The sequence below is a fragment of the Neolamprologus brichardi genome, chromosome 23, assembly GCF_056152115.1.
Source record: "Neolamprologus brichardi isolate AB-2024 chromosome 23, ASM5615211v1, whole genome shotgun sequence".
In the NCBI taxonomy this organism is placed as follows: domain Eukaryota; kingdom Metazoa; phylum Chordata; class Actinopteri; order Cichliformes; family Cichlidae; genus Neolamprologus; species Neolamprologus brichardi.
In genome coordinates, this window is record NC_142125.1 from 27,947,011 (window position 1) to 27,974,828 (window position 27,818).

At 42.7% G+C, this 27,818-nt stretch overlaps 1 protein-coding gene across 2 annotated transcripts in view; it reads left to right on the forward strand.

Moving 5' to 3' along the window:
- The window catches only part of ncam2a (neural cell adhesion molecule 2a), a 403,653-nt gene that overhangs the window by 237,992 nt on the left and 137,843 nt on the right, over window positions 1–27,818 (forward strand). For both annotated transcript variants that reach the window (XM_006792777.3, XM_006792778.3), the window contains exon 2: window positions 23,087–23,161. In XM_006792777.3, coding sequence (XP_006792840.1) covers window positions 23,087–23,161 — 75 coding nt within the window. The remainder of the gene's footprint in view (window positions 1–23,086; window positions 23,162–27,818) is intronic.

The following is a 27,818-nucleotide window of genomic DNA, read 5'->3' on the forward strand; positions in this document are numbered from 1 at the left end:
TACTCTCTTTTTTATTGATAATCTAAGTTATTTTAGCCCCTACAGTGTAAACAATAGCAGCTACAAAGTGCACTGTAGACAGCCAGGAAGTGCTGAAGTTACATGTGGTTACTGTCTTCAAAGAATGCAGCAGACACCCATCTTGCTTTTGCACAGATACACACACTTGCTCCATTGATATATATGTTATCAACAAAGCTGCTAGATTGCTGCTTTCTTCAAAGCTCTCTACAGGCCCTGATGGCACAGCTCATTTCCAATGCTAATCAGAAATAAATAAATTGTGCTCTCCTGACTCCTTTCTGCTCTTCCCTCAAACAATTGTTGCATTGCATCGGAGCCGCCCAGGATGCCCATTGTCGCCAAGCCACTGTGGCGCAGCTGTGGGAGCCCATGTTGTATCCCCACGCGTGGGCCAAGAACAAATACTATTATCAACACCACCTGCAATGGCAAAAAATAAAAGCATGCACTGGTCTCTCCAGTGGATTTGCTCGTTTGCATCTTGTTACATAGTAAGGACTTCATCTTTAAATGTTAGCGCTGGCTTTTACTAATGATTGTGTGGAAACAACCTGCGCTCAGTCACCAAAAACAAAGGGTCGTCACAGTCAGCTAACTCAGCACTCATCCACTAGTGACTGCATTCAATTAAATGCAAAGTGGGAAATGGGAAAACAAACAACAGAGGTAACGTCAGAACACACTGTGATGAGTGTGTTCGAAGAAGTGCTTTTATTAAAGCGAGCACGGAAAAAGATAATCCACCTTTGCACCCGAACGAAGTGGTTTCAAACGTTTGCTGTTGCTGAGTATTTTGATGTAAGCAGATCAGGCATAGCGTCGTCTTGTTTAGAATTTAACGTCCGTTTAACAAACCTTGGGTCATGTGTACTGCCCACCTACCCACCAAGCAATTTTTGCACACCGTGTGCTACCCAAATGCCAGCAGCAGGACAGTGTATGCTGCAAAACACTCCTCTGAGAGATACAGTCCAATACAATGATTGGGCCACCTGATTAAATTCCAATCCAGCATTTCCAGGACTCTGCAGAACAAATCCAACGAGAGTCCATCTCTCAACATAAAGGAGCAGATGTTGCTGTCCTAAAAAAACAAAAAAACCATAGGACCTCTAGAGAGTTCCTGAATCTGTGCAATTGAGACCTTCTGGCTGTAAAAGGGGAGACTTAGAGAATGCATAACTATAAAAAAGTACACATTTAATATTATAACAAACATTTTTTTCTGTATTTGACTTCAAAGAAATAATAAGTTATTCCAAAATTGATTCAAATGCACAATCAGTACCTCTAACGAATTGCAATCTGTACCTTCAAGGACATATTCAGCTGTTTCTTTGGGTAAGTATATTCATCGCTTGACATAAAGAACAGAATGCTTTATAGAGAGGTTTCACTGTAATTTTCCACTATTCAGAGAGTGCAAGGTGCTGCTGTGGAATTTAAAAGTGAGCAAGACTTTATGCAAAGTTATGTTTAACTTAACCTATATAAAAAGGGACATAGACTCAGGGCCTAAGTAGGCTTATCCCAGCTGTCATGGGGCAAGAGAGCGAAGTGCAACCTTGACAGGGTGCTAATCCATTGCAGAGCTAACACAGCCCATCCACACTTGCATTCACACCTACACCAGATTTAGAATCACCAATTAACCAAACATGCTTTAGACTGTGGGAAGAAGCCAGAGTACCCAGAGAGAAGCCACACAGGCACAGGCAGAACACATGAAGCCTTATTCCTCTGAAGCAACAGTGCTAGCAACTTCACCTTGGTGTCTGACGGTGGCAGCAGAAAGTTCAACTTCTATATAAGTGTATGAGAAATGTTTTACTGCGGGAATTGTTTTTAGACGACCCTTGAATCTGCAAATATAGAAGCCAAGTTCTCGGTAACACGAATGGCAACACCTGTAATGGGCTTTCGAGCATCAACATGCCCACATCAAGAAGAGAAAAGCTGCAGCGCTGATTTGCTTGCTTCCTGTTTGTCATGAATCTTGGCAGAGTGTGGGTACTAACTGGTAGCTTCTCAGATGGCAGGCTGTCACCCACCACCACAGCATGCCGACTTACAGTATTTCCCAGCAGCAGGCCAGTAGTGATTGTGGCACACCGGTGGTGTGCTATCCACAGCACAGCCACAGCACAGGAATCCTGGTGGGAAACTCTTAGCAGGCTGCCAGCTGACGGCCACCTCCAGCTTCTGCTGCTATGACCCAGCTGTGCGTCAGCCCAGTCCCTCTCACGCCCTCCCCACCCATCTCTGCTGTACGAGTGCCCCGCTGCTCCGCTTCCACTCTCCCGGTACTTTGACGCTACCCTGCTAACACGTGTCACCTTTTGTTGCGGATCACGAGTGGCAGAAAATTGGCAAAATGGCATGTGAAGCATTATTGGGATGAAGCTGTGTGTCAGCTTGGTGCCAACACTTTGGCCTGCATTTATAAGTCATTTCCAGTTGGCTATGAGATGGGTGCAGATATTGACTGAACTCTGCACTGTCCTCTGCAAAGGTACACCAGGTACGCCGTGAACATGGGAACCCATCAAAGTTTAATATCCTAGACCAGGATCAAACAGACGCTGATATATGACCTGAGAGCACGTATCATTAACTCGAATGAGCAGATACGAGAATCGCGGGGGCATTTTTACAAGCGTATCCAACGCCCCTCCCTCGCCCCCAAGCCTCCTTTTCTGATTTAGAAAGCTGACATGACTCAGTTGGCTCCGGCAGTCCATTAAAACAGAAGTACCTGCGCCAGAACTGAGCTGTGATATCCTCCGTCTCCCTTTTTTTTGGAGGGTTTACGGATAGCGCCGGATGGGAAATTGCGATAATTGCAAGGGTCTTGTGAAGCATTTCTGTTGACTTGCGAATTACTTTATTTGCACACAAACACCGCAGAGTCAGTACATCTGCACAATGGCAGCGCTTATGACATAGACTGTCACTTTCCTCACGTCCCAAAAGACATCTTCTTTTCTTACCCTCCTCAATTCACTCATTTATATTCATTTCTCCCTCTCTCTCTCTCTCTTTCTCCCTCTCTCTCTTTTTCCTAAAATTTCCCCAGATTCAGTTTAATCAAATTCTGCTTCTCATCTGAACATTATTGAAAGCATTTCATTTGCCAATTAGCCAGCTGCTCCCCAGTTAAATAATGAATATGCTAATTCTAAAGCTTGGGGATATGTTGTCTTTTGAGTTACAGAGGCAACAATTATCCAAGTCAGGGATACTCGCAGTGGTGCACTGTACTCTATGTAGGCTTGTGTATGACTCTGATTGCACCGTGTTTGTGAAAACCATATCTCGTGTTGTGCGTTTTTATAAAGGACAGTGTGTCAAATGTCTTGTGGATGCATTTGCTAAATATCGATTTTGCCTTGGGGGGGCTCTAGTTGTCACTTCAGTATATACAGTGGTATAAGATGCATTCAGGGGTAATGTTTTAAAGGAGCGCTCCCCTCCATGCATATTGATTTGTTTGCTTACCTTTATGGAGCACAGAGTGCACGCTGCTGACGGTTCTAATTGAAAGGCATGCATAGCTGAGCCTGTGTATGGATATAGATACTCGCTATTATCATCCGTCATGGCGGGGTGGGGTGGAGAGTTGGTATTTGAGCTCAGTGACGGATCCTTCTTTAATGTGTTTACTGCAAAACTGCCATACAAGCAGTCATTCAACACTGTACGCTAGTGCCACATGCAGATTTCGCAGACTATTAATTAGCCTATTAAACTGTCACCTACTTACTGTATGCACCAGCTAAAGTGCCTTAAAGCTTCTGTCAGTACGCGAGGCATCTATCCAGTCATCCACAACTTAATGCAAATTAGTACGTTTCCCACAAAGTCAGGTCATTCGTTTTTTTTTTCCTTTTACATTATTTTGTTTTCAAAGATGCAGCTTCAAATTAAATAATGAGTTGACCTTTCTCTGCGCTGCAGGAGGTGTTAGTCTCAGATGCGATTTCACAAACATCCCTTTTTTTCCACGATAAGATATTCAAGATGCTTGCTTCATTTGCAACATCAAGCACTGATCCTGTACATTTTACTTCTTTCTTATGCCCAGTGCCTGAATGCAATCAATATGGAGCACTAAACAAAAAAGTGCATGCCTAGTAAAGCATCTTTTTGAAAAAAGAAGCTAATCAATAAATATCCATGACTAGCTTTTTAAAAGTGAAGTGCAATATTCAGGAGTGTTCTGGCTAATATAACAGACCTGGTTTACGCTCTTCAAAGTCACTGCACTTGCATGATCATTTGTCAGAGTGGTTGTAAATTATCCATTAACATAATTGATTCCTTTATCAGTCCCTCAAAAAACGTCCTCGGCTCTGAAGCTTTGCTCTTTTGTTAAATGCTGTATACAAAGCAGACTTCATTCTCTAAGATTTCTTTTTCAATCAAATTATCTAAATGTCTGTTTGATAAGAGTCTGTGAGAAAATAACCGATAGATTCTCAGGCAATGGCATCGCAGCCACAGAACTTTGCTTCATGGCCAATACCTGCAAAACCAAAACACAGGCAACATCTTTACATTCTACCCTTACATTGCTGTGCAGAAATCTTGAGCCACCCAACCACCTTTCCCACATATTTATTGCACACAGGCAAGCTTAAAAGTCAATATTCTTCAGCACAGTCTGAACTCTCTTAGGCAGCTTTCTTGTAATTTCTTTAAGTAGTCTTCAAGAATAGTTCTACAGGCTTCTTGAAGGACATTCAAAGCTCTTCTTTGGATGTTTCCGCCTTTCGTTCTGTTCTCTGTCAACATGATCCCACACTGCTTCAATAATTTTGAGGTTCGGGCTCTGGGGAGGCCGATCCATGACTGATAGAGCTCCACTGTGTTTTCTGTACATGTATACTTTTACTGCACTGGTTTGACAAGATCCCCAACACCACCATCTGAAATGTTGCCCCAAACCATGACAGCGCCTCTCAGTTAGGCTAAAGGGGGTTCTGTTTGTTTGGTTTTTTAACACATATGTCACTTGTATAGTAGGAGGATTTAGGTTATTCCGAAAACTATGAATGAATCTGTTAGTTTTGCCATTGCCTTAACTATGCTATTTTTCTAAAACATGTCTAATCTGAGCTTCCTAAGAACTAGATATAAATAGAGTTTTAAAATAGTTTCCCAGAATTGCATAATCTCATATTTTTAGTTTCAGACGTTACAAGCTGTTTTATGATGAGGCTCTGAACCTTTGTCCATTCAGGTTATGACAATTTGCCCTCTTTTGTTATAGCTGCTGTACAAGTTTTGCATGTGTCATTCGTAAATAACCGTCAGTGCCACTGATCCACTGTTTTTATCCCTTGACTCCTCGGTAAAATGAACGTGCATCTACGGTACAGGGTTCAGGGAAAACAGCGAGGGAGAAAGTTTTGAGTAACATTTATACTGGCATGACTTGACTCAGTGGTGGCTGGTCCTGGCATTCTAAATTCCTCGTTGGCCAGGGCCACAGTGACAGTTGGTGTCAGCTTCTGTCACAAGCGCTGCATGGGCAGCCACGAAACTGTCAGAGAGCAAGAAACCGAGAGAGCGAGAGAGAGTGACGGAGTGAATAATAGAGAGACATGATATCCGAAAGGAATCACACAGAAAAAAGGTGAGCAGACAACTCATTGCACAACGAAACAAGAAAAGGGAAAGATGAAAGGCCTTGACTTGAGTAAAATTAAGGGTGATGGGTAGAAAGGGAAATAGAAATACAAAAGTGTGCTGAAGTGGGAGGAATTGGACAAGCTGAAAAGCGAGTTATACAGGTTGAGCCTTTGAATCACTGATCTTGAGATCAGAGAAGAGAATGACATTAGCTCGGGCTCTGATTTTTCTTTTGTGTGGCGAGCCTAAAAAAAATAACCTCATTTTCAGCCTCGTATTTTAATGAAAACCCGACATTAAAATCACTGTAGCTAGACAGGATGTAGTTGTTTATTTACTGCATTCCTTTGCTTTACTACAGTAGCTGTGGAAGCTGTACAAAAGGTAAAGGCATTTAAATTCAAAACCATATGGCAGCACAACTTATTGTAATGGCACATCAAACCCTACCTTAGCAGCACTGTGTATTCGTCTCCAGTGTTAGTTTAATTGGGATATACAATCCAGTCCAATTCATACTTAGATTGAGAGAACATCGTTATCCCATTCAGCTGTAAATTTTAGAAAATGAATGTAATTCGTTTTACAATGTGGATCATTTAGCAGAAAATTCCAGCCTTAATGGTCTGCACAGTAATTGTCACGGGACATACCCTCCTGATTAGAGAGACTCTTGACCTTAAACCTTTGAATTCCATCGCAGCCCAGGAAGGCAGAAGATGGTTCTGCTGTGCCTGACTCCACCTTGTATAATCCCTCAGAGCCTCCTCTCTCTCAGGCCTGGCAGGAGCCACTGACCTCTCCTTTGTGACTGAATTAATCCACGGGCCTGAGATAATGGCTGTGTCACAGCCACCGGCAGGATGTGGCAGGAGAATAATCAGCCCACCACCGTGCCATTTCAATCCCCGCGGCAATGATCGCTTCTGCAAAGAAGAAGAAACAAATGTAAAAAAAACCACGCCGCTCGGCTTATTCACCGGCACGCATGAATGAGAATTAAAGATAACATCCCTTAGAGGTGTAGCAGACAGGCACACCTCAGTGATCACTTTAGATGTTTCCTTCTTGTTTGTGCCAGAGGAGGCTTTTTTTCTTTTTTTTTATTCCTTTCAACCTAGAGTCCACATTAACATGAAAATCATCATCATATTTAACAAGGTGGGGATTTGGATGGTGGCTATATGTGTTTGGTTTACACATATTCAGAAATCCCGCATCCTATCCTCTTAAAATGTTTAGGCAGATATAGCTTTGACATGTTTGTCCAAAGTCTTTTCTTGCAGTCGCTCTTTGAGAATGTACAATTGTACTTTGGGGCGGTCTGCGCGGCTGAATTGCATATTGTCAAAGCCGAGCATCACTGGCCAGCGAAGACCAAATGACAGTTTCTATTCAAAGAACGCAGAATCGCTCCCAATTGGGGTTGAAAGCAAGAAAATGCGGGCAGCATTTTGCCAGAAGAATGACAGAAGTGAACGTTTTTTATGTTAAAAATCACACTTTGTTCAACCCTTGTTCCCAATCTGCCGAACGTTCCAAAGGGGAAACTTTTTTGGGGTTCGATGAAACCCGCATCCCTTGTGCGGTGGAGGAAGCTTGTTCCGGATATGAAAAGCCAGGGTCACTTTGTGACCGACGCAGGCTAAATTTCAAGCAAGCGAGCCCCTTAATTAAGCCAACAGATGTGTTTTGTTGCAATTGGGAAGCGCTGTGATGATGCGCCTGCTTGAAAGTATGCATAAAACAATCCACACTTGCCATTAAGGTCAACACTCGCTCTGCTTGTGTTCACCCACCAAGCTTTTAATCACGTCCCGTGTGAATATTCTGATGTTCCACAAATACATAGTGTAGGTGCACTAATGAGCTGCTGTTAAAGATTCAGCTCCCGGTGTGACAAGTCTGCTAGCAACCACCCACAGTAACCACTGTATTATTCCTCTACGCCATCACCTCGTATGTGCATATCCCTTTTGTATGTTCTTTTGTGATGAAAAGTGAACCCAAGCTAACTGGTATTTTAAACTGCCGTGACTGGTTAGCTTTAAAAAAAGAGAGAAAGAAGTGTTTCAAAATGACCTTATTCCCACATGAACAGCTGGCAAAGGGGAATGGCTGAACAAGGGAGCGGATTACTTCTATTTTTATTTGCCTCTGCTTCTTTCTTAGAGAGCGAGGAGAATGAGTGGAGAATGGTGGGAGAGTGGCATCAGCAGCGAGCCGCTCTCTTGCTTCATGCTTTAGTGAATCTGACGGGCAAAACGCCTACATACCTTTACTAGAGGGCTCTTCCTGCTGACAGCAGCCCAACGTAATTCTTGGTGTGTTCAGACTGCTGTTCCTTGTCGTGACACTCATCCTCTATTTGCATTTTCCTGCTTGATTGTCTCTTCTGAAACTGGCTTTCTAGCTTGTGAAATAACACACCTTAATGTGCAGGATTTGACACAATGAGCTCTATTTTTCATGTTTTGTTTTTTTCTTTTTCCTTCATTGCTCATTTTTCTAGACTTCCTCCCAGTGGCCCTCCGAAATCAGATAGTGCCTCCCAATCCTCCAGGTCTTATAACTGAATCACTCTTCGCCAAACTCAATTGAGTCACCTCCTCCCACAGAGGCAGGAAAAGCCTCCCACTGCACGTGGGTTCCCTCATCTCAGTGTACTTATACAGGGGCTGGCGTAGCAATGAGGTGAACTCAGTCGACCCTCTTCAGAAGATCAATATGTAGTGTGTGTTTGATGGCAGGGACTTTTTGAATTTCAAAGAGATCTTCATGATCAAACCCTTCACCAACATATACTGGGGTCCATTATCTTGAACACCATGACGTTAGTCATGCATTTCCTATATTATTTGCAGAACATGAGAAAAAGTTCCATTTTTGGGGAGGAGGGCGGCCATAGAAACATTGAGAAACACTGGTGATTGAGTGAGGCAAGTCAAAAGAGATCAGAGAGCACAGTATTCAGTAGTGACATGGAGAGGTGTGCTCAGAACTTTTTAATTATGTAAACCTGAACATTTCCGCATCCAGCAATAGTAGTGAAGTCTGAAGTTAGCCTTTGCCATCAAAAATAATACTTTTTTTTTACCTTTAAATTCAATGCACTACATACTTTTGCATGCCATTGCCAAATCCCCTGAGATCCGTTGTCAAGTCATTTCCATTTACAAGCGTAAAGTGAAACCTCACGTGTGCCCAAATGTCACACAGAAACACTCCAGTCTGTCAGAAGCCAGAGCCTACTTGCTGTGACAGGACAGTGCTAACCATTGCACCAGTGTACCACCTACAATATAATTGCATGCGCCAATGAGGTTCTGTTTGTTTTGGGGAATGTTTGTGTGCATGTAGATGTGTCATTATGTCTGTAAACATTGAATTGAATTGAAAGCCTTTATTGTCATTATACATAGTATAACGAAATTGGAAACAGCTCTATAAAAGTGCACACGTGCTTATAGCACATTATAAAAAACTACACAATAATATAATTATTATACAATAATAGTGTAAACATGGATTCTGATAAAACTTTAATAAACTACAAGTAGGTCCAAGGTCTTCAAGGTCAGCCTAATGATTTAATGTTTGAAATTGACAAAAAAGCCTCATAACTTGAAGTATGATTCTTACTAGTGTGGTATTTTCATCATATTGAAAGTCCCATGTAACGATTTAAAATATCAGATCAGATATGACCTTTGACCTCTACTTCTAGGTCAATAGAAGGATGTGAAGATCAAAGCTATAATAATGCTATATAGACCTATTTAGTAAAGCTATATTTCTTAATGCCATTGTTTGTATTGACAACATATAGACAGACATATGATATGTGGAGATTCTAAATATCACATTGGACCTCTGACCTTTTCTTCAAGATCAAATGAGGTCAAACTTTCATAAAATGTCTTTTATGAAACAGGTGCCAATGGCAACAATTATTTTATGCTGACTTTGTTATGGAGATTGCAATTACAAGCTAGAACCCTTTAAATACATAACACTCATCTTATTTTAATGCAAAACAAAATAAACTCAATATCAAAAATGTCTTTCACATGATAATCATTACTACACTTAAACAAATGTTACTAAACAATGACATGAGTGCTACACATGTACTATAGCCCCTTAAAAACTATAATAATTATACTTAAAATTATGTCAAGTATTGCGCTACAAAATTCTTACACATTAAAAATATTTAAAAAAAGAATATATGCAATATACAGTATGATTCCTTTAAAACTGAACACTGCCCAGAGACTGCCTTGGTGGAGGTTTGCGGTTGTTATTTACAATAAGTGGTGGATTCCTGGATGTAGTTAGGGAGGACTGGATATTAGGAATACTGTGAGATGGAGGCAGATGATCCTCTGTGGCAACCCGTAAAGGTAAAAGTCAAAAGAAAAAGAAGAAGCAGAACTCTAATGGGATTAGAGAATTTAAAAACAGTAATGCAAGTGATTGGCTCGGTGACATACTCACAGGTTTGTCAGTGGGATTCCTGGTCCTGGTCCTTTACATGTTAAGCCATCCTTTAGCTAAGGTCAGTTGCGATGACCTTGCGTGTGATCATATGAGAGTAAGTGGTAAATGGACTGGTACTTTCTATTTTCACTCAGCACTCAGACTATTTTCAGAGGGGGCATTCATTCATTCATACAAAGCTTTAGGCTGTGCCTTAAGCTCTCTTTACCTATCAGGCAAACTGTCACACTTCGATAGATACATCGGGGCTAATTTGGAGTTCAGTGTCTTGCCCGAGGACGCTTAGACACATAGACCGGAGGAACCAGGAACAAAACCAGTGACCTTCCAATTAGAAGCTGACCTGCTGAGCCACATACGCTCGCCGTCGCTTGCCCCTGTGTGTATGTGTGTGAACATATGACACATTTGTAAAGTCCTCTTTAGAATCTGAGGTGTAAAATGTGTAATAGAGGAGCAGGCCATCAGCCCTGTATTGCGTTTCAGGCAAATCTGAAGTGATTAGCTAGTGACGTCACTTAAAAATGGTCCTTTTCTGTCGACTCCGAGGACGTAGTTTGGAAAGTTCTCAGTGAAGCATTGCAAAGCGACACTAAAGTGACAGCACTGGCATCTCATGAATATATATTTAATTAGCTTGTCTGTATGCAGAAAAAATGGTCGGTCATTATAATTGGCCTTATTAACCTGATCATTTGACTGGAACCTTTCTGTCTTGATGGATGACCTTATTAATACCTAAAAGAAAGCTGCCACATTCCTCAGAAAGAAAGAAAAAACTCACTCAAGCGACCCATTTACGGTGTCAGCGATGCTCTTCTTCTTCTTCTACCTTTGTAGTGCAATTTTACACCTGATCAACACATCATTAGCAATCTAGGCTGGCATACAGACTGACGAGGTGATGGATTGACACCTTGATTGTACTTATCCGTGCATCAGTTTTAATTAGAAGATTTTTGATTGACACTGTTTGAGAACTTTTTGGCTTTTTTTTGTGTAATAAAATGGAAAAAAATCTTTTTTTTTTTATCATGTCTGGGTAAGGCATGAATATTATCCCCAATCCGTGAAGCGCACTGATGCCACCATGTTGAGAAACAGGTTGCAGCCCGATGAGAAGAGAAAGGATAAAGGAAGGAAATAGAGGAACAGAAATGGTAGGGTGACAGAAATAAGAAAATATAAGGCTAATAGATTAGTCACAGGACTCAGGCGTGCTGAGTGAGTGGGGGATAAAAAAGAAACGAAATAGCATTGAAATGGTCAGAGCTTCTGTATAATTTCCAGTGGAGCATGATTCTGTTTTGAGAAAGGAAATGAGGATAAGGGCATTATCTTGCACCTATGCTTAAAGGCTGGCTTTTTCCCCCCTTATGTTTCCATAAATACAAACACAATATCCAAGAAAATTGGATTTATTCTGTCACAGTGTGAGGCTGCACTTTACTGCACAATCTGGAATAGAAATCGTTTTGGTGATGGAGGATAAGGGAGACAAAGGTCATGAGACAATACCAAGGTTGTACCAGAGCGTGTTTGTCTGAGAGGTACTTTGGGATGGCGGTGGTGTATTTTTATGTGCTGGAGATTTTATGCTCTAAACATTGGGATCTGCATGCCGACCTGCTTTCGGTTGCTTCTCGATGCACTCCGATGTCATTTGGAGAGTCTCTTTCCCCACATTTGCCATCACCTTTGACATCTAGTCACTCTGATTGCAAGGTAACAATTGAAAACTCAAATTGGAGCCCTGTTGTTCGACTCCCCTTATTTCTATCATAGCTGGTGATTGCCTTGCCACTTGGGGCTCTGTGCTTTTCCTTCTGGTAACTCATCTGCCCTCTGACACAGCCTCGATTGTCTGTCTGGCTTCACGAGTTTGGTGATTGATTTGTGGAACAAATGGTCCTTTAGGAATATTACTATTGTTGTCTTACAGTTTCTCAGACTGACATGAGGCAACTCCATACCTTCTTGTTTTGACTTTCTGTCACTTTTCCCTTCACATTTTTCTTTGGAGTGCTGTATCCAAGAGGGCATCTGGGTTTTCTGGACCAGTTGTTTTGAGAATTTTGGTTAAGAAATACAGAAGAATATAATGTTTTACCAAGGTTACTAGTTCTTTTTGAGGGGGCATTTAAGATCCTTTGACTTTCGCAGTATAATTTGCACTTGCCATTTTAATGGTACTGGCCATTATTATGAAGTTACAGAGATGTTTCACATCATCTCCGTGATCTCAAACATGAAACTGCGCTTGATCTACGTCAAATGCCAAATTTGATGTAGATTGTATGAGGAGCTGTTGAGATAGGCAAAGAACACCCAGCTGAAAATATGCATAATCTTTGACTGAATCATTTGTTTTCTTACTCTTAGCAAATTCATGGTTGCGGTTTGGACTGGAGGCTATCTCAGATGTCACAGGTCCAATTTCTGAAATTTGTCTCCATATGAATGACCAGTTAACCTACCAGACATGTCTCTAGACTGTGGGAAGCCGCAGAGATCCAGCATGCAGACTCCACATGGAAAGACGAACCCAGAACTTTCTTGCTGGGAGGCAATGGTGCTAACCACACAACTGTGCTGCCCATTTTGATTTACTAATTACAAGATTTATAGCAAATCAGAATCTGTTATGATCCAGCCACTGCGGAAGTATCTCTGAGTTATGAGCAAGCTTCCTCTCTTGTTCGAATTCATTGTTTCCAGTGACAAAGACGTGACAAGTTGCATTTTCTATCACAGAAGTGTAGACCTAATGAATGCAGACACCTCTTTCCTTTTGGGAGCGACACAACCTGAACATGGGAGCTGTTTGACCTGTTATTGACCTTGCCTTAGGCTCTATCATCATTAAAAGCGTTTGACAAAAAGAGTTTGTGTCTTTCATAATCACAAAGACTACCTTCATTAGTATTTAGAGCTCTGATCTAAAATATTTATGGGTCTAATAAATGCAAGTAGCTCAAGAAAGTTAGGGGGGCTAATATAAAATTATGGTAGAAGGAAGTAAAGTAATTCTGTACTTTTAAGAAATATCACTTTGATGAAATTTCATGCCAGTGCTCTTAGGGCTTTCTTTAAAAGCAATGGTGTTCATTTAGCAAGTGTCCCAAGGGCAGCTTGCATATTTTCTCCACTCTGATACAATGTGAGCCACAAAAACCAACATGCAATAAGACCGGAAAACAGCGAAGTTTTTAATGACAGGCAGTATGTGTATGGTGTTTACTGTAATGCTAATGGCCTTGTTAATAAGATCCAGAGGCGAACTGTAGCAACCCATATATATATGAACACAAACAGTGTTTCATTCTGCCTAGTGGCCACAGGGAGATAGAGAGCCAGTGGTGGTGAAATGAGCAAAACATGCTATTATGGCCACCTGCTAGATAAGATCATCTTGCCTTTTCGTGCTAATTAGCAGAAGATTTCACATCTGTCTGAAACAACGCATCTGTGCATTTGCATGTCGCCGCATAACACGTATGCATCCGTGACTGCAGAGAGAGCATGAGTGGTCCGTCACGGCCGCCTCAGCCCAATGCGTAGCAGCTTAAGGATGGGAACCTAAATCGCAAAGCAGCCAGTGAGCAAAAAGCAGAGATACAGAGAAGGTGTGCGGGAGAGTGGTGAGATAATAGGTAGCTGTGGGTTGTGCCTGAGACTGTACACGTGGCCTGAGCCTGTATGTCGGTACGATTGGATATGGTTGGCTGAGTAGAACCGACGCTCTCCTTTCCTCTCCTCTCCTCTGCAGCATGAAAGCAGGCTTGTTATGTAGAGGGACAGATACATAGAGCAGGGGACTGAGGGAGGCAGCATTGGCAGACATACAGGTATGTTTTGACAGACTTCAAAACAACTTCAGATGAATCCATAGGCAAAGTTGGCAACAAGTATTTCACAGGAGCATTGCTATATTATGCGAATTAAAGATCCAGATACTATGAAAGTGTTCTTGCTGCACTGGAGGAAATTAATCTTTGTAATAGCGTTGCAATGTAGCTCTTTTCCAGCATTCAGTGCTCCCAGTAAAAGGTTACTGCTTTGCTTTCAATCAAGTGCTTATTCATTGTCAAGGTCCTACAGCAAAAATGCTTTCACTTTCTTACATAATAAAAGGCTACCAACTGACACTAAGACAGGAGAAACTGACATGGTCACCTGTGCTGCCATAAGATTGCTGCACAGTATGGCATTAAATCTCAGCTACTGCTACTCTACTGGAACACAATCTTTCCAAGAAATATTAATGCATGTGTGTTTTGATGACTGTGGTTGACTGTGATGTTGTGCACATTGTTGTGGGTTCAGATCTGGTGACTGTCGAGGTAATTCAGCAGGTCATTCAAGGTCAATGAGGGTGCCAGGTGTTCTGCTATCTATTCATATTGATATTTATATTGATATTGATATTGATATACCTTTATTAGTCCCACAAGTGGACTCAAAGCATGCCATGCCAGTAAAGCATAGCCCACAGCATAACAGAGCCACCAGATCCCCATACTGAGCTAGCTTCAATTGTTAATATCTAATCAGCCAATCACATGTCAGCAACTCAGTGCATTCAATCATATGAACATGTTTAAGATGACCTGCTCATGCTCAACCTGAGCATCAGTGAAGAAAGGTGATTTAAGTGATTTTGAATGTGGCATATTTGCTGGTGCCAGACAGTCTGGTCTAAGTATTCTAGAAGTTTTTCCCATATAAACATTTGCAGTGTTTACAGAGAATGTTGGAAAAAAGCAAAAATATCCAGTGAGAAACATTCCTCAGGATAAAAATTATAAAGGCCAACTGCTTCAATGGTAACTTAACCACTTGTTACAATCAAGGTATACAAATGAGCACCCCTGAATGCACAGCACCTTGAACCTTGAAGTCAATGGGCTACAGTAGCAGAAGACTGCACCAGGTCTCACAATTTGTTCTCATCTTAGAACTGGAAACTAAGACTACAGTTCACACAGGATTATCAACTTGGACAATTAAAAGTTGAAGAAACACAAACTGGTCTGATAAGTCTTGATTTCTGTTGCGAGATTTGGTAGGATCACAAATTTACATAAACAACGTGAAAGCATGGATCCATTCCCCCTTCAATCAACAGTTCAGGCTGCTAGTGGTGATGTGTTGGTGTGGAGGATATTTTCTTTGCATACTTTGGGTCCTTAATACCAACTGACATCATTTAAATGCAACAGTCTGCCAGAGAACAAAGTAGTTTGGGCGACTGTGGCTCAGGAAGTAAAGCACGCCTATCTACTGGAAGCGTATGCCAAATTATCCTTGAGAAAGATACTGAACCATGTGCATCCTTGTGAGGGTGTGCACAAATGTTAGCCAGACTGCTAACATGATTGGGTGAATGAGGCTTATAGTAAAACACTCTATTAGCAGTCCGTGAATTAAACATGACAGTGAAATTACTGTAGACTAAATGGTCTCCATAGTCACCAGACTTTAATCCAGGGGTGTCGAACTCCAGGCCTCAAGGGCTGGTGTCCTGCAGGTTTTAGATATCATCCTGAGCCAACACACCTGAATCAAATGATTAGTTCATTACCAGGCTTCTGGAGAACTTCAAGAAATGTTGAGGAGGTAATTTAGTTCTCTACCTGCACTGTGTATAGTGCTGGCGGAGCGCTGCTGACGTCGACTGAGAAAATTGTCGGGCGGTGGAAGGAATACTTCGAGGACCTCCTCAATCCCACTGACGCGTCTTCCAAGGAGGAAGCAGAGTCTGGGGATGAGGGGAATGACCCGCCAATTTCTGGGGGCGAGGTCACTGAGGCAGTTAAACAACTCCTTGGTGGCAGAGCCCCTGGTGTTGATGAGGTCCGCCCCGAGTTCCTGAAGGCTCTGGACGTTGTAGGGCTGTCCTGGCTGACACGCCTCTGCAATGTTGCGTGGAGATCAGGGGCAGTACCCGTGGATTGGCAGACCGGGGTGGTGGTCCCCATCTTTAAGAAGGGGGACCGGAGGGTGTGTTCCAACTACAGGGGGATCACACTCCTCAGCCCCCCCGGGAAAGTCTATGCCAGGGTGCTGGAAAGGAGAGTTCGTCCGCTAGTCGAACCTCTGATGCAGGAGGAACAATGCGGTTTTCGTCCTGGTCGCGGAACACTGGACCAGCTCTTCATCCTCTCGAGGATACTTGAGGGTGCATGGGAGTTTGCCCAACCAGTCTACATGTGTTTTGTGGACTTGGAGAAGGCATTCGACCGTGTCCCTCGGGGTGTCCTGTGGGAGGTGTTGCGGGAGTATGGGGTGTCTGGCCCATTGCTACGGGCCATTCGATCCCTATACAACCGTTGCAAGAGCTTGGTTCGCATTGCCGGCAATAAGTCGGACTCGTTCCCGGTGGGTGATGGGCTCCGCCAGGGCTGCCCTTTGTCACCGGTTCTGTTCATAATTTTTATGGACAGGATTTCTAGGCGCAGCCAAGTGGCGAAGGGCTTTCGCTTTGGTGGCCTCAGGATCTCATCTCTGATCTTTGCGGATGATGTGGTTCTGTTGGCTTCATCGGGTGAGGGCCTCCAGCTCCCACTGGAGCGGTTCGCAGCCGAGTGTGAAGCAGCGGGAATGAGGATCAGCACCTCCAAATCTGAGGCCATGGTTCTCAGCCGGAAAAGGGTGGAGTGCCCACTCCGGGTCGGGGATGAGGTCCTGCCCCAAGTGGAGGAGTTCAAGTATCTCGGGGTCTTGTTCGCGAGTGATGGGAGAAGGGAGCCGGAGATCGACAGACGGATTGGGGCTGCAGCTGCAGTAATGCAGACGCTGCACCGGTCCGTCGTGGTGAAGAGGGAGCTGAGTGTAAAAGCGAAGCTCTCAATTTACCGGTCGATCTACGTCCCTACCCTCACCTATGGCCACGAGCTGTGGGTAGTGACCGAAAGGACGAGATCGCGGATACAAGCGGCGGAAATGAGCTTCCTCCGAAGGGTGGCTGGCATCTCCCTTAGAGATAGGGTGAGAAGTTCGGCCATCCGGGAGGGGCTCAGAGTAGAGCCGCTGCTGCTCCACATCGAAAGGAGCCAGCTGAGGTGGTTTGGGCATCTGGTAAGGATGCCCCCTGGGTGCCTCCTGGGTGAGGTGTTCCAGGCATGTCCCACCGGGAGGAGGCCCCGGGGCAGACCCAGGACACGCTGGAGAGATTATATCTCTCGGCTGGCCTGGGAACGCCTTGGTGTTCCCCCGGATGAGCTGGAGGAGGTGGCTGGGGAGAGGGAGGTCTGGGCCTCTTTGCTTAGGCTGCTGCCCCCGCGACCCGGCCCCGGATAAAGCGGATGAAGATGGATGGATGGATGGATGGATGGTAATTTAGACATTTAAATCAGCTGTGATGGATCAAGAACACATCTAAAACCTGCAGGACACCGGCTGTTGAGGCCTGGAGTTTGACACTCCTGCTTTGTTCTATCCAGTAGGGCAACTTTGGTCACCTTTGACCTGTCATGTCAACGTCTCTGTCAAGATATATATTAAATATTTTGACAGAGATGTATATATTAAGAACATGGATATTTGTTTTGTTGTTTTTTTCCTACCCAGGTTGAGGTTCAAATAATAAAAAGTGATAATGCTGTGCAGATTGTATGCACAATGACCTAATGTCACTTAATTTTTTTTTTTTTTTTTTTTTTTTTGTGGGGGGGCTGTGTCACAATAACCAATAAAAATACAGAAACAGGAGCCGAAAGTACCAAACTAAGAGCCAGATCATAGTCTTTACTTTCATATACTCACACCATCGCTCAGTCCCGTGTGCCAGTGCTCACCTAGAGACGTTGAAGCTTAAAAAAGAAAAATCTGCCTGTTTAGTGTTTTTGACGATGATTTCCTGCCGCAAACACCTTTTTTGTCGCCCTTTGTTAACGCCTTTGAAGAAGTGTGTAAGACATGCAGGTTCAGGTGAATACAAAACATTGTATTTTATCTCCTCTCGCTCTATCCCACTCGTTGTGTGTGTGTCTCTCTCGCCGTCTCCGTGGTTCAAGGGAAGAAATCCCTTCAATGTCTTCACAAAATCACACACAATTAAAGCAGAGAATTTTTGCCTCGGGCCCTCGCTGCTCTGTGTGCTTAAAAAAACCTGCGCGCGCACACACACACACACACACACAATGAAGTAAAGGCCCAAACCACATATACACCCCCACGCGTTCTTATATGTACAGCCGCACAAACAAACACACAAAAGCACGTTCTCTGCGGTGCATTTATTTGGCCATGGCTTTAATGGGGCTTCTTCTTCTTTTCTTTTTTTTTATTGAGTAGAGGATTACAGAATCACATCCCTCTCTCTTGCTTCCAGCTGATTGGACACTCTCCACTCTGTCAATCAAAGACTGGATTTATCCTGCTGCTAAATGCAACGGTGCGTTTAGCCCGCTTCAGTCTGCTCTAGATTTAGTCACACCAACTTAGCTGCTGGCAAGTTCCTGCACCCTGTTGTACCGCTTCCAGATGTCGCTGAATCATGTCACAAGGCCAGCTCAGTCAGCTCCTCCTCGGCTGACCTTAATCACTTCCATTGAGAAATCCGGTGATTGAGGCACGAGGCAGCTTCTGTAAAACTTAACTTGTGAAATAACTTGCCCACTCTTGTAATGAATCCTACTTTTATTGCCTACAGCTCCTTACCTCAACACATTTTTAATATTATGGTCTTCATGTTAACCAGGCCTTCCCATGGCATCTCCCTTTGGCTAATTAGCCTAGCATGAGCAACACAAGCACATGGCTAATTTAGCATTTATTTCTCCGTCACTGTTTCTTGCACTGTACTTTACACATGCTGTTTACACGCTCAATTAAACTGTGGACTTCACTACAAAGCTTTGCTAACATGCCAGCAGCATCCCTGTGTTTAGCAGCAGTTGTAAAGCAATCTCTCTGTTTTTCTATTTGCTGTAGATGTGGTTAATATGGACGGGGGCACTCGAAGTGATTCGAGTCAACCACTTAACGGCTGAAGAACACTCACTCGTGTTCTGTATGACCCCTCGCTCTCTCAGATGCTCTCTTGGCTGAATTTTCATCCATTTTCAGTGTCTTTGCTCTGCTATATGATGACAGTTTTCTATAATTCACATGGCACTAGCAGACCTACCTCGCTGACTGACCCTCGGCAAGCACCTGTACTGAAAACCATTTAACCTTCACCCTGTACTCCTAAAGAGCTAGAGCTGTGGGATTTTTTAAAAAAAATAATTAAAAACAAGAAACAACTGCAAAGCATATACTGTTTTTTTTTTTTTTGGTTCTTGTTTTTTTGTTTTATGCTCAAAGGCTTAAAAGTTGTCTTTTCTGAAGTTCTCTCTGGTTATTTTAGCATGCTCCTGTAGTCCAAAGACTTACTTGAGTTAGGTTGACTCGCAATTCTAAATTTGCCAAAGGTGTGAAAGTGAGCGTGAATAGTTTTCTCTCTGTGATAACCTTCTGATAGACTTTTGAACTATCCAGGGTGGACAGCACCTGGACAGCTGGGATAGCCTCCAACTACCCTGTGACTCTGAACTAAATAAGTGGAAGTAAATAGATAGATGGATGGTATCTGATTTACCAAATAAGAAAGATTTTCAGTCTGCAAAACCTATCCTAAATGCTGAATGCATCTGACAAAATCAAGTCTTTGTACTCCCACAAACTGAATGCAAACATGTGGGCTACTGTGCTATTACAGGTATCTCTCTGTGAGATAATGAGCCGTTACAGTCACACATGAATCCAGGCTGTGACAGCCACGTGCCCAAAGTGGAGCATTTTCTACTGTACTCAACTTTCCTGAGCTTCATGCTACATTTCAGTGCCAAGCATGGGTGCAGCTGTGTCCAAGAAGAAATTGTTGCATTAGTGTCACATACATGGGTACCTGGGACCATTATCCTCTGCTTGCCAATACCCTCTAAATATCTTTAGGAGGGTATTGGCAAACACTATAAGTGGGAGAGGATAATTTGTTCTTAATTTTTCACAAGAAAGTTATGATTCATTTTTTAAAATTAGGTTGTATTTTTTCAGTAGCCCTCCTGAGTACTATGACCAGCCAGTTGTGTGTATTAATCTAGCAACTCTGAGGCAAACATTGTGCTTTTTCTCACCTTTGTTGCCGAGTTCACATACCATAACTGATGCTGGAATTAATCATGTCTCATTGTTGTTAGGAAAGCTGGCGAGTCATGTATAGTATTGACCACCTCTGACACATTACAAATGGCAATCAATGGTTTTGTTTGTTGTCTTATTTTGCTTGTCTCCAAAGCTTCTCAAAGGAGCTAATAATTGGAGCTGATAATTGCTACCAGGCACATAACGTATTGACCCAAGTTCTGTAATAAGCCGGATGAATGCAGCCGAAAAACATTCCATGCCTGACAATTGATATAAATAGCATGTCTCTTTGTGTCCCCTCCAGGCGAGACAGTGTTGAGTAAACAAATTCTCCCATCCCATGCTATAATCCAAATCCCGTCAGCATTCTCATTAAAATGTCAATGTATAGCCACCGTGTGGACTCTATGTTGTGCATTCTAGCTCAAAAATGCCAACTGAACACTAATGTTCCCCAGGTTCGACTTAATTATATGATTCACACCTACGATTCCAGCAGCATGGGGAGAAAAAAAATCAGGCCATTTTTCTTTTGCCCACTGAGTTTTATGAGCGATTTATTATGTGATCAATCACATACAGCAAGAACAGACCAGAATCAATTAATAATTGAAAACCGTTAAAGTGCTAGAAGCACTGATTGGAATCTGCCTTAAGTCAAAGGCAGGTGGTGCGAAAGGGCACAGGGTTAAATAGACATGATTGATCAACCTAAGAATAGCATTTGCATCCATTTGAAACAATGCGTGTGTGTGTATATGTGTGTGTAGATAGTACCGGTGTGTGTAGCTATACTCCAGACTAATTACACGTATGTTTGAAGTGTACTGTGCTTTCACATCAGGCAATTAGTGGCCAATTTAAACATACTCACAGGTGTCACGTGGCTTTTATTTTGAGTGTCTTGTTGATGGATGTTCCCTCTGCCACAATGATGGCACAAAGTGGGCGAATGAACTGCTCAGAGCTGAAAAACATTTTTAAAAAATTGAATTCTAGATGCTGGTGAAGCAACCAAACATGCTCAAACTTTAGCTTCTGTTATTTAGCAGTGGAGTCCAAAGTTAGTTGACACTAAGCACAAAAACTGTACTTTATACAAATTATAGCTCTGTGTGAAAGCGGTACAGTAATTGTTTCTACTTCAAACTCTGCAAGTGGAATGGACTTTCTATTGAATTCTATTGAATTTTCATTGTGCAACACCAAAAGAAAATAATCCACCCAATACGAATGAGCCCACTAAGTCTCTGAACTTCCACCATTGACTATTTGACATTGTAACAATCGAGCTGCACTGCAGAAACGATCAAATGTATTGAAAGCTGCTCCTCTACCCCCACCATGGAAATGTGGCAGTGCCTCTTTACTGCCATCTATAGGTGGCACCCAGTTATGACAGAGTTCTCCCAGTGATAGCAGCTTGAGTGTGGCGCTGCTGTTGGTTAGAGTCATTCTCCCCGGAGAAGCTGCAGCTAATCATTGCATCATTTCCTCAATTATTGACAGCCGCCCTGTTAAGTTCCCAGTGTTATAGAGAGAATTAACATCCATTAGAGTATTATTCAGCCTTCATCTGCGTGCCTGTGTGCGCCTGTGTGTGTTTGTATCTGTGTGGGGTTTGATTTTGATTCTAACTAGACTCGCAGCTCCAAGGGCTGAGAACGAGGAGCTGAGACATGACAGACTCATCAAAATGTCTCACGATGCTGTGTGACTACTGCTGCGTCGAGAGGCCCTGGCCTAAAATTGACCCTCTCCCCACTGAGTTGCCAATCACCGCTCATCACATTAGACATGTAGACACACTCAGCTCCACGGTGCTGTTGAGCTGCATCTCTGATCCTGCTTTATTTTATTATTTTTCCTCCTCCCGTTTTCCTCCTTTGACACAGTCTCACATACTTCAGATACCTGCCTTTCACTGCAGCCTTTAAAAACTTTCACTGGATCGCCTATTGTGTGGTATTATAGTGCCACTCACAATGGACCAGTACAGACAAATGGCCTCTGATTGTACTTTGCCTCTGTCACTACCACCCGCTGCAAGTTTTTGCTGTCTTCCAGGCAGCATATTGCCCCCCCACCCCCCACCTCCTGCACAATAGTCTGGTGTATCTTAGCGAGGGTGTAGAAAGCCTTGCATGACAAGTTTTGCGAGCAAAGAAAACACGGGCATTATTGAGTTATTTGCCGATTTCTGCTCGTTTTGAGCTTTTAAAATCCCGCATTGCACTGTTGTTCAATTCATATACCATTGTCGAGAGAGATAACAGCAAATAGCATTACCTCAGGCTGAAAGGAATCCCGTTCATTGTGACGCTGACTGACAAGCTTGTCACAAACAGCCATGTGCCTAATAGAAGGTATCAAGCCAATCTGTCTCTGAGCTTTGTGCAGCGGAATAGGCGTCTGTTGTTCTGTTGAACGGAAACTTTGAAAAGCAGTTAAAGTTGAATAAGAATATATAAACTGTTCTTTTCAGCTCTGACAATGCCTCTTATACAAGAACGAGCCAAAAACACGTCTGAGGAGCGCTTTTTTTATACGGCAAGGGTTCATGCACATAAGCCCGACACACAAGTGATGCAAACAGATAATGCAACAGAATCTCTTAAAAAGGGACAGAAACGCCCCACTTTGCTGTGGAAGGTGATGCGTTTTGGGAGCAATTTTCTATTATTATGTCTATCCAGTCAACAAATGTGAAACTTCTTTGTGTTTTGTAGTCTCACTTGCAATAACTAATCCATTATCCGCTCTTCCTCTGTCTCTCTTTGTTCTCTTACAGCCGCCCTACAAGTGTCTATATCCTTGAACAAAGTGGAGTTAAGTGTCGGAGAGTCCAAGTTCTTCATCTGCACAGGTACACAAATGGCATGACACCCACCCCACCTGCACGAGCTATTCTTTTTAAACTTCTCTATACTCTTTCTTTGAGACTTTTTTTTCCCCTCCTTTTGCTCTTTGTGATGTCATGAGTGCAGAATGAGAGCCAAATAGAAGAAAGGTTGGCTTTAAAAGAAAACACGATCTGATATCCGTGTGTTTGTGTTGATCCTTTGTTCCTGTCACTTTGATCATGAGTGGGCCAGACCGGTCAAACACCCCTTTTTGTTTGTGCAATGTTTACACATTTAAGCCAGTTTAACATAAGAAAAATAAGTGCAGTTCCAACAGTAAACCTCAGTCATATATAAATGCTGCTACAGTAAACAAAAGAAATGTGTCAGCACAACTTTTTGGGCTTAAACTGTTATAAACCAGACCACTTGAGGCCAACTTGCCTCAAGGGACAAGGGGCTGTACTGAAACCTGCTTTTGCTGATGCTTTTATTACAACATGAGGACCTCAGTCTGTTATGGCATTATTGTGATGATGTAGGGTGTCATATTGAAAAAACAAAACATGTATTGTACAGCTCTCTCTATTCATATAATTTATTACGTGATATGATTTGTTGAGAATATTTTTAGGGTCAACTTTTACCTTGTGTGGTGAACCCTTGTGAAGGTCAAGCTCAAATGCTTAGCCAAACTCCTGTGCCCGAAGGTCTATTGATCCATAACAAACTGGTAGCAAAAATTGATTTTGACCTTGACTTGATTTTCACCAAAATTAAATGAGCTTGAGCTGTTATTGATGTCGACCATCAAAGAAACATCGAAAAGGATATCTTGAAAACTGTGAACACTAGACTGTTAACATACAGACAAACAAGCTGACCCAATTATGTCTTGTAATTACAAAACTGAACTCATAAAAATTTCATTTTTTGTAGACCCACTGTAAAAAAAAAAGAGAAAGAAAAAGACTTTTTATAGTCAATAGTGAAAAATCAGGAACTACTATTGTAGTATGAAAAGCTGTTGGAGAGTTCTTTATCAGCAGAAAACGCTGTAAAGGTTATTAAAATACATTTAACGGTCCACAAAGTTAAGCCTGTCTTCACATTTTCTAAGGTCATCCTGTGAGGCCGGACTGGAGTCTCTGCCAAGCTGATTCTAGGCCCCGGGCCTTATGTTTGACACTCCTTTCCTACGTCATAACAAAGCTGGTTTAGGATCAACATTGCACTGGACCAATCACATTATCCGAGCTTTCAGTTAGCATTAGCCAAGAAGTTAGCTAAAGCTTCACTAGCAAACCATCCTGGGTGATCTAAATGTGGCTAACAGCAAACCTAACTTGATAACATATTTATTATACTGTATGAATTAACAAAGAATTTAAATGCTTACCAAATTCCTCATTTTTTCCCCTCAACACTCCAAAGCAGCAATGTGATTGGTCAGTAGCAATGCTGATCCTAGACCAATGTTATTATGATCATTCAGGAACAATACCAACATGAGGATATCATATACACCTTAAAAGGAGAAGAGATAAAATGGCTTTCACTTCACTACAGCCCAGTATCAGATAAACAAGCATTATTTTGATTTGATGATGGTGCAAAAGTCAAAGAAGTAAAAGGAGGAGGTTGAAAATGACCATAAAGGTCTCTTTTTAATATTATGCATATGTATTGTATCTGTGACTGTTTGGAAGCAACGGGGGGAGTCTTATATCATCGCTCATGAATGTCTGTTTTTGTGACAGATAACATAAAACAATCCATAACCTCCATATGGTGAGGGACTCTTTGACCCCACTGTGACTCGATCCACACGGGGGCGGGGGAGATGCTCCTGGCTTACCGTTCTTCCTTCTCATTGTCCTCTCTGAACGTTATATCAACATAGCAGAAAACCCGATGGTGGGAGCCAGTGGCTCAGTGGGGTGGCGGCACACTCTGGCAGCCCAGGCCGTCCCCTGCTGACTGCCTCTTCTGTCCTGCCAACACACTCAGTGTGGAGCTAACAGCAAAGGGACTAGATACACGTACTGGGAGGAACATCCAGGGGGCATTGAAGTCTAATACGAGCTTCGGTGGGACAGAAAAAAAACAGGAAAATAACCGAGGCGAATGGAATCAAACTGGCAGAGATTGAAAAGTTGGAGCTTTCACTGTGGAGAGCTCAGAAGTGAGAAGAATGGAAAAGGCTTTGAAAAAGAATTGTAGATGTAGGTGGGAGATAAGTTGCCACCATCCGCTGTCAAAGTGCACGGGAGGAGGTGTTTGTGTCACACGCTGCTTTCTTTTGGCCTTTTTCACCACAGGCGGCCACGCCGAGCCTGAGTTTTACCATATTCACATGCATTTCTGCCAACTGAGAAACAGTGAGAGACAAGAAAAAGAGAAAACTCAGTGAAACTAAAACCCACCTGCAAACAAGTAAAGTGACTTTTTTTTTTACCTTTCAGTCGCCACATAGCACCGAATGAATTAGGCCTATGTCAATATCGATAAAAGGAAGGATCAGAAAGGGCAGAGAGGCAATTGTGTCGTATGCTGATTCACGGATTGGAGAGCAGTAATGAGTACATTTCTCTTTAAAGAGACAAAAAGAATGTGAGTGGAAGTGATTTGTGTATTTGATGCCTGTCTTTCTTGTTCTGAAAAGTTTGCCATGAAGAACAAGCCAGACACATTCTTTATATCACAAGATCACAAACTCTCTTTTTTCTTAAAGACATTAAAGCAAAGGTCAAAATAAGGTCAACTATGAGTCAACGTGCTAGCCTGAAGGAAGAATCCTTTTATCATACTGGCTGAATGTCAGTGCTTTTGCATTATTCATGTCTGATCTCAAATCTTTCTTTTAAATAATTTCAGTTGAAACTTTATCAATTTCAGTCATTTCAAAACACCTCAGAAATGGCTTTTTAAGCCTTTCCACACTGATACATGGCATGGCTTTGTTTCTAAGCGGTTTCTTTAGATCGTAATTTGTGGTTGGTGTGGCAGCGGAGAATAGTAGGGACAGGGTGAGAAGGAGGCAGATGATGATCTACTGTGCTCACAGTGGGGAAGGGAGCAGCCTACAGAAGAAGATTTCCAACTCTCCAAACAAATTTCAAGTAAAAATGAAAAAGAAAACGCAGCTGCTCTGCTTCGCGTGGCTGTGTAGGTGTGCATCAATTATATTTGATTGACATGGACCAACTCCATGTTGAAACAGCTGTTAATGCAATACACAAACTGTACAACTTTTCCAGTCGAAGGAAATGCAGTCAGCTCGGTGGGATCCAACACGAGCACGAACACGAGTTCTGTTCTTACTTTTTTATTAGGAAAGTCACTTTAATTACTTTGGAATAAGATGTTATGCACTTTGACGCACCAGCTATGCTTAGAAACATGAAACCTAGTCTACTGTCTACAGTCATGAGCTGTGTCCCAATTCCTAGGCCACATCCTTCGAAGGACCCGGCCTTTGTAGTCTACGTGGGCCGGGTCCTTTGAAGACCGAGAAGGCCGGAAGGCTTTGAAATGGGACGGTCTAGCCTTCAGATTTGCATCACCAGCTCAGCCAAACCGATTTACTCAGGAACAAATAAAACAATTAAAAGTCAAACATTAACATTTTTTAGTTATCTAGCTGACTTATATGTTACATGTTAAACCTGAGTAGCGAAAGACCTGGGGTCTGAAAACGATGTGCTGGGAGTCCGGTGTTCTCGCCGGCTCTAGTGAGCTATCGAGCTGGTGGGTAACAGACGTCTCCGAAAACGTCAGAGCACTTTTGCAAATATGTGATGTCTTGATTAATCGAGCAGATATTTGAAGTTTACACAGCTACATCCTCGCCTGAAAATATGTTAAAAGTTTATTTTGTGACCCAGAAAGAGTAATATTAAAACTAAGTAGCTGCTGCCATTGTTGGAAACTGGAAGTGGCTGGCCGTGCTATGAATTCTGGGATAGGTTGGGCCACGAAGGATATACCCGACCCATCCTTCCCTGTCGGACGTATTTGGAGCAGCCTTCGTCGCCTGGCTGTAATGTAATCGGCCTTCAAATGCGCCCTCTGAAGGATGTGGTCTAGGAATTGGGACACAGCTATGGTGTTGCTGCTGGCTACAGTAATGTCTGATCCCACCATATTCCTACATACCCGATAAAGCTCATCAGCTAAGTTTTGGATAACTTGTTGACAGAGTCAAAAGATCTGGAGCACCTGACTCAAGTTTGCTCCATACCTATTTAGATATATTTTAGATAATTGTGGTTCTTCAGGGAAACTGTGAAACTGTACATGCAGTGTCTGTGTGTGTTTGTTATGGCACAGCAGTGACAGAGTTCAAGGAAAACCTCGGCACTGCCTTGAGAACTTTCTTTGTCCCCACCACATTTGCCCAAGTTCCCACTGAGGCAGAGATCTGCTGGTCTTTGAAGGGTCACGGGGGCGATCTTGAAACAGTGAAACAGTAAAACACCATAAAGCCTCTTTCAGATGCATTGCTACTCTGGCACTGCTGTGCTCTGAAACCCATTATTCCCTATGGTCTGTGGCACGCATGAATGCTTTTTTACTGCATAGAGCAAAACGAAGTGCAGTCCAAGTGTGCCGTCCGGGGAGCACTCACAACTGCTGTACATTTGCACAACTAAAAAATGAAGAATTACAGGACGCAGG